This window comes from Andrographis paniculata, unplaced genomic scaffold, assembly GCF_009805555.1.
Source record: "Andrographis paniculata isolate CXL003 unplaced genomic scaffold, ASM980555v1 Contig53END, whole genome shotgun sequence".
NCBI lineage: Eukaryota > Viridiplantae > Streptophyta > Magnoliopsida > Lamiales > Acanthaceae > Andrographis > Andrographis paniculata.
The window spans coordinates 856324-868914 of NW_026137588.1; the positions used below are offsets into that span (position 1 = coordinate 856324).

The following is a 12591-nucleotide window of genomic DNA, read 5'->3' on the forward strand; positions in this document are numbered from 1 at the left end:
CGGTAATAGTTTTTTTTTTTTTAAACGGTAATAGTTTTTTTTTTTTTTTAAATAGATATATTAGAGGCTTCAATTGTAATAGTATGCTACAACTACATTTATTATAAAAATTATATAATATACATACAAAATAATAATTTACACAATACTCCCTCCATTTTAATACAATGGTTTTATTTACCATTTTTATCCGTTCCAAAATAATATTCTCATTTTTATAAATAATCATATCACCGTAAAATTATTTTGTATTATTATTATATAATTATCACTACTTTTTATACTAATATACTCGTGAGGGCAAAAAAATAATTTATCATTATTTTTTACCATTAAATCCTGTGTCCAACCCAATAAAATTATACCTTTTGGAACAAAAAGAGTATAATATAAGAGAATTTTAATTAATAAATAAAATATGAAATATTTTATAATAAAATGCACATGGATATAACGCAACTTACCCAATATAATATATATTCTATTTGTTTATTTAATAAATTTATATTTACCTGCTTAATATTAAAAATATCATTATATTTAAATTCTTTCCAATTCTTTTCTTTCCTTTCCGTCATTTTCTTTTCTCCTCTTTCTTCATTACAGTCACGGCCCGCCCGCAATAGCAGCCGCCGGCCGGTTCAAAGTAAAACTATAAATAACGGCAGAACCGCCGGTTCAAATAAACCGGCTGATCGCGGTTTGAGAAATTAACAAACCGCAATCGAACCGTCGGAACGACGGTTTCAGTTTGAATCTCGAACCGGATCGGCAAGTCTAGGCGGGCGGCAAAGCGATGTATCCTCTTTCCATTCCCACTGATTCCGTCTCCGGTCTCGCACACACTTGTGCAGCAGTGCTTTCTCGAAACAATGGAGGGCACAGTGGAGAGTTCTACGCTGACGCGGATTGCTCAAATGCGGTTAGCCTGCGAAAGTGAAATGCCAATTCAGAAGCACAGACTCGACACGTTGGATGATTCCTATAAAAATAATTTCGATTCCGCCAAATCGCAAATTCAGCGAACCGTTCTGCTTCAAGGCAATGACGATTTTTTAAATCAATTGTGCTTAATTTTTTGAAGTAGTGGTTTGAATTGGGAATTTAGGGTTGAATTTTTTAGGAATTTTTAAATTAGTTAATTTATATATGTTGGCAGGCAAACTTGAACAGGTTAAAGGCGAGTTGAAGGAAGCGGAGGATGCTCTGGTGAAGTCTCTTGCTGGTATTTTTCTCAGCTTTCGGTTCAATCAAATTTACCCTTTAGTGAAAATTATTTGAATTGTTATTATTAATTTTCAAAATTTTAATGTTTTGTGAAGTGAGGTTGAAATTGTATGTGTTCTTGTCAAGCTGTAGATTTTGTAAGAATTTTGTATGGCTGTCCCTTAGTATTGCAAATGAGCAATGGTGCAGGTAGCTCTCTGTGTTTCTCATATGGTTTGATTCAACAATTTAATCTGCATGATTTAGCTGTAAATAAGAATGTAAATTGTGTTATTTTACTGTTGGCCGCTAAAGTTTTGTTGGTTTGGCTGGTGATTCTCTCGAAAAAAAGTGTGTTTGTTTGAGAATTTAGATTTTGGCTTTATATTTTGAATTCAAATAGTTATTTGACGTGATGTCTTGACTAAAAATTAGTTTTTAGTATAATATAAAAAATAAAAATTGGATGTTTGATTTAATTTATTTAGAAAAAAAATAATTGAATAGTGATTTTAAAAAAAAACCAAACAAAAAGAGCACAAATGTTAATAAAAAATACTACTGTACACTTTTACATCTAGATGTACAACGGTGGGTTTTACTAGAGTCTAAACATGTAAAGAAGGCTTTTTTTGTTGGCCTTTTGTCCTAGTGCACAAGAACATGGAACAATATTCTTGTGAAATTCATAGGTTGGAAAATCGTAATGAGAAATAGGTATGAAAGAGAGAAACCGGAGTGGATATATTTAATTAAGCATTTACGGTGATGTAACATCAACTAGGTTGAGGTCCATGTAACACTAGAAGACATTCTTGAATTGGGAATTCCTAGAATAGGAATCATTTCTTGCAGTCTCAAACCTCTGGTTAAGCGACAAATTTTCTCTTTGCAAATGCTGTAGTAGTTATGTGTTCTTACTACTTACTACATAAATATAGATGTTAATCATTGGAAGTTATCATTTTCTGTTTTTAAATTTGTCTGAGAGTATGTAACTTTTTCTTTTTTCCCTTTCGCGTTGCATTTACAGTGAAGAATCGGAAAGAGGCAATGCAGATGGCACTAATGGAGTCTATATCTGCTACGAAAGCTGAAGTTGATAAACTGAAAAAGAATGTGCAGGACCAGAAGGAAAGGAAAGATGGATATGCTGCTATACTATCTCAACATTCTGAAGGTTAATGAGTATCCATAAATCTATCACGTGGCCTTTACTTGTAGAATTATGGAGTGGTTATCGAAAAAAGGAAAAGAAATGGCCTTGTAAACTGAAATGAACATAGAAATTCACATTGTGATGGAAACTCTTACGCCAATGATAAGATGTTCAAGGAACTAAATTATCTTTTTTGGATTCTGAATTATTTAGTCTTCTAAACATAGGAGGGATCGGGCTAGAGTGTTTTTGGGACATTAGTGTTTTCTTGCATATTCATTATGTGAAATTTAAATTCTTGACTGTGATATACACCAGATTTTAGTTGTTTCTTTGTTTTCTTTTATCGAAACAGCTTTGACAACTTCTGAGAAACAATGTAGTCAGAACAAGGAGCATCAAGAACAAGTCGAGGATGCTATTTCATGGTATAACAAGGTTCTTGGCTTCCGTGTTGAATCTGGTCATGGTGCGTAATTCTTTAGATGCCTACACTTTTTGGAATAAATCTGTTTTAGCCACGAGAGCATTTCTTACTTTCTCTCCACCCTGTTGTAGGTGTAAAATTCATATTCACTAACATTAATTGTGAGAAGCTGGACGAGGAGTACTCCTTTACCCTGCGCCATGAAAATGAGATATACACATGTAAGTATTACTTATTGTCGACTTTCCCTACACTCGACATAACTTATCATTTTCTCCTTTGGAATTCTCTTTAGTGATTAAATGCGATCCACATCTGAATGACACAAAGGAGCTGATTAAGGAGTTAAACAAAACCAATGGATTATTCAAATTTGTTAGAACTATGAGAGAGAAATTTCTTGAAGCTGCAGCACATGGTATGAACATCTTATCTTTAGCATTTATATTTGGTGAAATCTATAATAGATTTACTGTATTGCCTTGCGATTATGTAGAAGAATATTCTTGCTTGCTCTTTATTTTATCCGAGTTACGTTCATAACACTAGATGTCATTACTGTCCAGGCACTTCCCTACGCGAACTGTCTATCAACCAAGACTCTTCAACAATTTCCTCGTCTGGCCTGGTTGCTTCATACTCAACTGATCAGACATATGAATCTCCAATCGCAAACGAAGGGCTTCAAATTGGTAAGTCTGGCAGCAATATAAAGAAAGATAGGAAGGGAAACAAAATTCTCTTTTCCCGGTCTCCTTATTCTCTTCGGGAATCTGCACGTTCGAAGGTGAGTTAGCTAACATATGTCTATTCATCAAAATGGAATGGGAGATGTGTTGTCTCTTCATACGTTTAAATTTAACCAAACATCGCCAGACACAAAATCCGTACAATCCAATATACTCCGCTAGTTTCAATTTTACAGTGTTGCAAGTTCGAGTTTTTGGATTGTCCAACTTCTCTATATTCATGCTTCATTATGTTCCAACTTATTTCAAGAAATAGAATTATAATAAAATGGTAATTACAAGTGTGTTGTTATTTCTGTTTCTGAATGGATTCTCAAATCTTTGCAGGTCAAGAAATGATCCTAATCGTTGCCGTATATCAGATGTTTATTATAAGGATCGAGACAGTATGCTCTTCTACTTGCAATTGCTACCCTGACAATTGCAAAGAACGAGTTAGTGTGCCATATAGCCGAACTAGTATGAATTAACTTGCCTAGTCTAGTGTGCTACATAACCGATACAGATGATGTAGTATAAGTTTCTTGTACTATTGACGTAATTCGTAGGCTCTACTGATCAATGTTAATCAGATCGATTTTTTCTTAGTATGAACGGTATTTGTGTTTGGTTGAATATCTACAAATACCTTGTATAATGTTCACCAGGCACGTCCAGATCACATCCAGCAGAATGAAGAAAAAAGGTTCTGCAAATGGACATCTGCAGGTAAAATCGCTTTAAAAAGTTGTTGATTCCATCCACTCTAAGACTTGACTAAACTCTTAATTTTCCAGGATTTTTTCTCGGTTTGAACTTTGAGGATCGTCTGGTTATTCAGTGGTTTCACGTCAACTCATATGTCGAGCCAAAAGGACAGTGCAGGGAATTTGGTAAGTCCGGAAAAAGAAAAGGTCTCGGGACGCCATGAGAAAAGCTTCCATTGAACTATGCTTAGTAGACGAGCAATGAGATATTGAGATGGCTACAAACTGGTACCCTGGAAATGTATGAGTATGAACTGTTTTTGAGTAATATCGACGATTCTCCACTATTATAAATCTAGGTACATATAGGAAAAATGTACAGAAGTTTTCGAGGAGTTATTCTACATGCCGAGATAATTGCTCAAAGGCTTTTTCAGGTTACCGGACTTGCCTGTTCTCCTATGGATTGAGTTTTGGTTCGTACATCTCGAAAGATTATCTCTTCTCCTCTTGTTGATTTGACAGAGTTCTATATTTGGCGTAAGGTCAGATTTTCATTACTTTCCTGAAAGTTTTCAATCCTAACTTGTCTCAATGAATGACAGGTGTTCGAATTCATAACTTCACGGTTATTTTTGGAGTCTGTCGATTGAGTTTTAATTTGTTTATTGCGAAAGATTGTCTCCTCTCCTCTTGTTGGATTGATGAAGTTCAATATTTGGCGTAAAGTTGATTTTTCTTTACTTTCTTGAAACATTTGAATCCTAACTTGTCCTAATGATGATGAGTTCTTGAAAGGGCAGACGAGCCGGAGTTGAAAATAATTGGCTTTCTAATTCATAACTTCACAGTTATCTTTGGAATATGTTGATTGAATTTTGGTTCATTTATAGCGAAAGATTATCTCATTCATCACCTGTTGTTGGATTGATGAAGTTCAATATTTGGCGAAAGCTCGAATTTTCATTACATTATCAAAATATTTCAATTCTAGATTGTTCAAATGAACAATGGACGTACGAGAGTGCAGACGAGCCAGGGTTGAAAATAATAGTCGTTTATGAGTTTTAAATTCATAATCTCACGATAATTTGTAAAATAGGTCGATTGAGCTTTGGTATCTTGAAAGATTAACTTTTCTTTGTTTGTTAGGATTGATGAAGTACAATATTTGGCTTAAGGTAGATTTTTCATTCATTTCTCAGAAGATTCCAATTCTAGTTTGTATATGTCGAATAAATTTGAAGGTACGACTTCACGGACACATATTCAATCATTATAATACTACGTTATCCTTCACGGGATAAATTGTTGGTAATATGTAATAAATCTAAGGCTCTAAGTTTTCATTGTCTTATAGTACTGTTGCAAGGCATTTGTTCAAAAAATTATAGACATATAATGATATTTTTAATGTTAATGATGCAGGTAAACTAGGGAGTAATAGAAAAGTCCCAAAACTTCTAATATTGTATGTTTTTTGTAAAATTTTGGTATTGAATTTTTATTTTGCTTTAGAATAGTAAAATTTTGAATTAGAAATAATAATGTGATGTAATATAAATATATATTAGATGTGATATTTTAAATGTAAAAATAGATTCTGTTATAATATAATAAATAAAAAATAATTCTTTGATTTGATTTAATTTGATGCTTTTAGTTAGCGTGCCACTTTATTTTTATTTGTATACCGCACATAAAAAAATTCTCTATATATATCAAAATATAAAAAATAATTATTTTTTTGTATATTTAAAAAATACCTCAAATTATATCAGACTAAAAATATCAAACTAAAAATTTTAATATATAGTATATTGTATAAATTTTAGTATATCATAATGAATTATTTTTAACAACAATTCAATTCAAAAAATTTAATTTATTGTTTATTTTAAAATTTTTATAATTACAATTCACTTTTGTGTGTTAATTGCATTTAAATGATCAAAATCAATTTATTTATTATTATCTAATTGTATATTAATTGTACATTAATTTTCAATTGATAGAATAATTTTTTAAAAAATAATTTCAGTACATAAAGTATTTTGCATTAAAAAATTAAAATTAAAATTATTTTAAAATTTATCATGTTTTGTGGAACGAAAAAGTATTATTTTTAATTATTATAATATTATAAAATAAACATCTTTTACAATCCCTAACCCTCCTACTGCCGCCGCCCTCTCCTTCGCGGTGTCGTCTTTTTTCCCCTACAAACTCCCACCGCCGGAAAATCGTTCGGAAATAGCCTCCGCCCGGTGCATCAGGCCGTACGTTAGTCTCGCTTCGCGACCGTCGACAATCAACACTTCTCCTGCAACGTCGGTGAGGGGACGATTCCGCGCCACAAAGCCACTTCACACTTCACAGTGGTTTCTCTGGTTTTGATTTAAATAGAAATTTTGATTTACTCGACATTTTCTTAAATAATGATAACTTAATATAATCAATAAATAATAGTAAATATTAATAATGATTATAATCTGAGTGAATACGCTGGTGCTCAAATCAATCCGTCCGTTTCCAGTTAGGGTTTCAAATCGAACTTCAATTCAAAATCTCAATGGCTTCGCATGGAAACTTCGATGATGTAAGTTCTAACAATCTCTCTCATTCCTTCAATTCGTTTGTGTTTGCGGCACTTACCTGCTGAATAAATTGCAGGATGATGATTTCGGAGGTGATTTTTCCGCAAGACGTCCAGGTTTTTTGTTATTTTGGGGTTCAAATGAATTGTTTGAGTAAATTGATGGATACGTTACCAAATGTCTCACGATTCAGCTATGAATTCGTGTTTGTGTGTTAGGAAGTAAAAGAAGCTTTGCTGACCTCGACGATGATGAAGACGATATTTTTGGCTCGAAAAAGGTATTTTGGCCAGTATTCTCTTCTCTTCTAATCTTTGCTATCATAGCGCTTTGATCTGCATTAGTTATTTCTGTGTGTTTGGGGATTTTGAAGTTATGTTCTTATTTTAAGGCAATGGAAATTAAATCTGAAGGAAAGAGGTGGAATTGGATATCTCTATAACCACTGTTTGATCACGCAAATTATGAATTGCATTTTCCGATCAAAAAAAATTATGAGTTGCATTCATCAAAAAAAAAAAAACTTATGATACATTGGTAAAGGTTTGTGAATTTATAGCATGCATTGAATTCTTCGACTATCAAACTTCATGTTATGTAGCACTAAGCAAAATATGCATTGCTTTGTATATGTTATTTGTGTTTGTTTGGGGGTTTGAATTTTGAATAGTAAAATTTTTTGAATTGGAATAGTCGTTTGATATGATATAAATCGGTATTATGTGATGTTTTGAATCTATACGTTAATTTTTAGTATAATATATATAAAAAAAAATAGGTGTTTGAATTCATGCTTTTTAGAATGCCACATTGTTTCCAGTTATTGTTTGACCAATTAAGGAACAATAGTTGCAAGATTTTTCACTTGATCTTATTATTATTTTTTTTATTATTTTCCTCACTCTAAGGCCAGCTTGAAAGTAGAGGAGAGTGCACCTGGTACTACAACTGGAATGATTTTATCGCTTCGTGAGAGGTATTCTTCCTTTATTGATTGGGATGTTATTTTATGTGATAGACTAGTCAAAACGTGTGTTTGGTTGGGGGTTTGGATTTTGGGTTTGAGTTTTGAGTAGTAAAAAAAATTGAATTAGAATAGCCGTATGATGTGGTATAAATAGGTGTTATGTAATGTTTTGAAAATAAAATTGATTTTTATTGAAATAAAATAATAAAAAATAGATGTTTGATTCGATGTTTTTTGAGAAAATAAATTGGAGAATAGTAGAAATCTTTAAAAATTCTCCAACCAAACACAACATTAGATTTTACCTAGATAAGTGACATATTTCATCTGTCTGTTTTTCTCTAGCCTAAAGAACCGTGAAGCTGAACTCGCTAGATGTCAGGTATGTATGTGCCTTATGCTTTGCCTTTCCTTTTGTCATTATATTTCTACTGAGTACTGTCTATATCCTTGTTCCTAAAACCTGTAGATTATCATTATTATTATTTAAAATCTGTTTTATTTCAGAAAGCACTTGAAGATGCGAAATCTGAGATTCAAAATTGGCATTCATCTTTCCAGAATGAATCGTTCATTACACCCAGCGCAACTCCTGGTTTGGGATTCAAAATTGGCATTTTGTCTTTTGGCTTCCAGCTTATAGAAGCTTTTATGATAGTATGGGATATTTTTATTTATTTGTGGAAATCGACTTAATTTTCTGCCAGAACCAAAACTTGTTCTCAACTACCTTAATTCGCTGAGGTCCTCTGAGGAGGCCTTGAAAGAGCAAGTGAGTGTTGATTTTTTGTATGAGCATATGCAGGACTTCAGTGTTTGTTTGTTGATCTATAATTTAACGAAATATTCATTTTTTTAGCTTGAGAAAGCAAAGAAAAAAGAAGCTGCTTTTATTGTGACATTTGCGAAGCGGGAGCAGGAGATAGCTGAGTTAAAGGTGAGAAGTCATTATTCATGTTTGCATCGTTAAGTGTAGGAGGATATGCATGGATTCCTAGCAGCATTTCATTAATTTAGCTGAAATGCATGCTAATCTCCTGTTTTGTTATTTAAATATTCTGAAAATGTGCCTAACTGTGAGAAAGTTATTATTATGTTGGACATATGTTTTGTGCTTGCAATCCATCTAGTTTTGTGTTTGAGAATTCTTGGTACTAAAAGCATCAAGCAAAGCTACTGACATTAATATATATTTATAATAAAAGCAAGATTTGTGTGTGTACGGATGGATATGCCCCTTGATCCACTAACACATGATGCCATTTCTTTTTTCTTATGAACTGCCTTTTTTGGTCAATTGAAAAGTAATCTTAGATTAAAGGAGTGTTAAAATTCTCGTTGTGGGTTCCAGTCAAATCTTCCTTGTGCAGTTCAGCTTTTCTTGATTTTCATTTCTTTATTTGTTTGAAGAATTGATTAAAACCAGATTTCAGCTACCAAACATAGATATATGAGTTGAATAAAATGTTGTTAATGTCCTTGTCCTATATGTGTGATTAGTTATTGTATAAGAATTTCAACAACAAATAGCTTGTAAGGATAAAATCTGTTTATCTTTTGGACTTTGTGGCGAAGAGGACCTCACATTAGCTAAGGAACAATGCTGGCATTTGCTGATGGCTTGGCTTATAAAGTTAATCTTTTCCCATGTATTTCACTATGATTGTATAAAACCATAACTTTCCCAAGCACATGCTTTGAGTGGTTTCTTATGTATTTATGCTTAAGATAATGTTAAACATGGTTTTGATACCTAATGCGCATTTTTTTTCTTCCTAATTCATGTTCTGATTCATTTCTTTGAACACTTAACCAGTCTGCTGTCCGGGATTTGAGAGCTCAAATGAAACCACCATCATTGCAGGTATTATAGGGAAATAGATACACGTTACATCATTGCTTTCATGTTGTCTGATCTTCATCCTTAAAATAAAATCAATGGTTGTGCCATTACCAATCGCGGCCCCAGTGTTCCTTATGATTTAGATGCTAATAAATATTATCGGTTTGGCAAGCTGACTGTAAGTCATCGTGTAGCAACAACACGTGTGGTTATTCTTTTTCAATCATCGAAGAAACTGCATTCTGTTCAAGTTGTGAATGTCCAGAATAGACCTGGTCGAATGTTACTTGTATATTGTCTTTAGGAATGTGTATGTTAAATTACTTTTATCTTTTATAGATGGCAATCTGTTAATTCTTCATTTGTTAATAATAAAAGTTCTGATTAACATGATAGGCGAGGAGATTATTGCTAGATCCAGCTATTCACGAGGAGTTTGTGAGACTGAAGGTACTTAGATTCTTACTTGTATATTGTAATCATAGCCAAAAGCGATATTGTTTTTCACTAATGATAAGTTTTCATGCCCATACATATATTGTTGCACATATCATAGTGTATATATATAGATTTTGTACGTCATATTGTTTTCTTATTGGTTACAATTTATGTAAAAATTAAGAGTATTTTAAACTGATTGCACTCTGTAAAAAATGTCGTGTCCATCAGAATTTGGTGGAAGAGAAGGAGAACAAAGTCAAAGAGTTGCAGGATCATATATCCGCCGTTACTTTCACCACACAGAGTAAAATGGGGAAGCAGTTAATGGCAAAATGCCGGACACTTCAAGAAGAGAACGAAGAAATGGGCAACCAGGCCAAAGAAGGGAAGGTACTACTTTTTACCGTATGATATTTTCGTAGACTTAAATAAGTACATTATGCTAGGTGTTATCGACTTAATGTAGATAAATTAGTAAAAAGTGAATGGACCATATTGTCGATCAATGCTTTTGATCTTTGTGTTATTGGGTGAATTCGTTCTATTTACTTTATTTTCTTGATTTTCTTTTAGATCCACGAGCTATCAATGAAACTTGCGGTGCAAAGAACTCAAAATTACGAACTCAGAAGTCTATTTGAAGGTCAGATTCACCTCCATCTTTTGCTCGGCAGCAGTTTGATATTTACATTTTGTTCTGAGATACATTTTAATAGATATTTTGGTTAATATTATTTAAATTCGGTAGTTACTATTCGAAATTATTCTTTTTGCATCATATCTATAAGTAGATCCTAATTTAATTATTAATAAATAAACTTGGAAATTTGTGTTGAGATATACTCCCTCCGTCCCAAATCAATGGGACAATTTTGTAGTAGATTAAGAAATAATGTTATTTTATTAGTCGTGGAATTGTAAGTTATTTACATTTTTATCTTTTGACTTTATTTATAAAGTAATTGTACGTATAATGATATATTTTTTATTTAAGTAGAAATTAAAAATATTTTGGTATTAGTGTATGAATAATTTTTTAAAATAAGAAAGATATTTTGGTTAATGTTATTTAAATTTGGTAGCTATTATTTGAGTTTATTCGTTTTGTATAGATAGATTCCAATTTCATTATTAATAAACAACTTTTCGAAATTCTCTCGAAACGTAACATTTTGTATCGTCTGCAGAAGTATCCAAGCAAATGGTGAAATTGACCGGCGATGTCGACAGATCGAATGAATTGGTACTTAATACTTTTTCTTCTATCTTCGACTTTTTTCCCAACTCGATCTTAGACTTAGACGTGGCATTGGTAATATTGGTTTAGGTGGTTATCTTGCAAGAGAAATTAGAAGAAAAAGATTCGGAGATTCAAAGACTAAACGACGAACTACAGGAGAAGAGCAAGAGCGTCGTCGCCGTTGCAGAGGATGTGCAGATGCAAATAGAGGAGACGAATACGGAGATGTCGCCGACGCAAAATACTGAGACGCCGACGCAGATTCCGATTCCGATGCCGATACAGACAGTGCAGAATGAAGAAGAAGTTGGTGGTGTTAAAGAAGAAGAAACTTGTTAAGCGAACACAGGTACATTTCGTTTTTGTTTGTTGTAGTTTGTTTATGTTTTAGCAAATCCCTTTTTTTCAGATCATTGGATTTTTAATGGAACCAACTTTATTATTATTATTAGATCTGGCCATTAATGTTGATTACTTTACATTTCATGAATTTTGGGCCTCAGCAAACCAGAAAGTTAAGCTAAGCAGGGTTTTGGAATTTTGAAAACAGTGAAAATAAGAATATTTGATTTGATGTTTTTGTTTTATGTAAAAAGTAAGTGTATGTGTAATTGTATGTTTGTAATTTAAATAAAAGGAAAATAAATACTGAAATGAGACTAACGAAAATGGTAAAAAGAGTACTTTGAGGGGGAGTACGAGTCTCATTTATGTTTGCAATATTAATTATTTTATAGAAACATTAATTATTTTATAGAAACGTAGTACAAGTTAAGGGAAAAAAACAAAAATACTTTTAATAGTGTTTTATAATATTATTATAATGATATTTATGTTTGCAATCTTTAAGGTTATTCTCATTTTTTTACTAGTCCATTTGTAGGTTGTTGTTTACTTTTTGCACTTATAATGTGTAATATAGTGTAAGTGAAAAGGATATTTATTATATTAAGTAGGTAGTACAATTACAATAAGATGATTTAGATATTTTTTTTCTTAAATACAATAATTTTAAGAATTGAAATACTCAAAACCATCTAAAATTATAAATACACGAAAACTATTTTATAGTTAAAAACACGTGTGTGCTTGTATATATTTAAAAAAGACATTTTAGAAAATGTTTGATTAATGAAATATGTATAACATAGATGACGGTGACAAAGCTCTTATTGATTTGTCCACTTAAAAATGTGCTTGTTTTTATCCAAGTCTAATTCCTTAAATTTTTATTTGCTATTTTTATTTTTTCCTTTAATACACCATTATCACTAGT

The 12591-nt window shown here is 32.1% G+C and overlaps 2 protein-coding genes across 11 annotated transcripts; both read left to right on the plus strand.

Moving 5' to 3' along the window:
• Positions 1-788: 788 nt before the first annotated feature.
• Positions 789-5023, plus strand: LOC127255111 (kinetochore protein SPC25 homolog). Of its 7 annotated transcripts, XM_051280497.1 has the most exons (11): positions 789-1041; positions 1160-1225; positions 2240-2386; positions 2721-2834; positions 2924-3013; positions 3088-3210; positions 3359-3579; positions 3869-4249; positions 4318-4586; positions 4665-4703; positions 4833-5021. In XM_051280497.1, exons 1-8 carry the CDS (start codon positions 873-875, stop codon positions 3878-3880), a joined length of 942 nt encoding a protein of 313 aa, XP_051136454.1. In that variant the 5' UTR covers positions 789-872; the 3' UTR covers positions 3881-4249; positions 4318-4586; positions 4665-4703; positions 4833-5021. The 7 variants fall into 7 exon arrangements, with proteins under 7 accessions (XP_051136454.1, XP_051136450.1, XP_051136451.1 ...); XM_051280493.1 differs by having other exon boundaries at positions 4665-5023; XM_051280494.1 differs by having other exon boundaries at positions 4318-4528; positions 4665-5023.
• Positions 5024-6397: 1374 nt separating this feature from the next.
• Positions 6398-11805, plus strand: LOC127255317 (FKBP12-interacting protein of 37 kDa). 4 transcript variants are annotated; one of them, XM_051280804.1, is made up of 15 exons: positions 6398-6617; positions 6764-6826; positions 6901-6940; positions 7043-7104; positions 7733-7800; positions 8137-8173; positions 8299-8386; positions 8499-8563; positions 8651-8728; positions 9608-9655; positions 10031-10084; positions 10304-10465; positions 10649-10718; positions 11263-11318; positions 11403-11805. In XM_051280804.1, exons 2-15 carry the CDS (start codon positions 6800-6802, stop codon positions 11652-11654), a joined length of 1107 nt encoding a protein of 368 aa, XP_051136761.1. In that variant the 5' UTR covers positions 6398-6617; positions 6764-6799; the 3' UTR covers positions 11655-11805. The 4 variants fall into 4 exon arrangements, with proteins under 4 accessions (XP_051136761.1, XP_051136763.1, XP_051136764.1 ...); XM_051280806.1 differs by having other exon boundaries at positions 6398-6608; XM_051280807.1 differs by having other exon boundaries at positions 6398-6605.
• Positions 11806-12591: the final 786 nt, after the last annotated feature.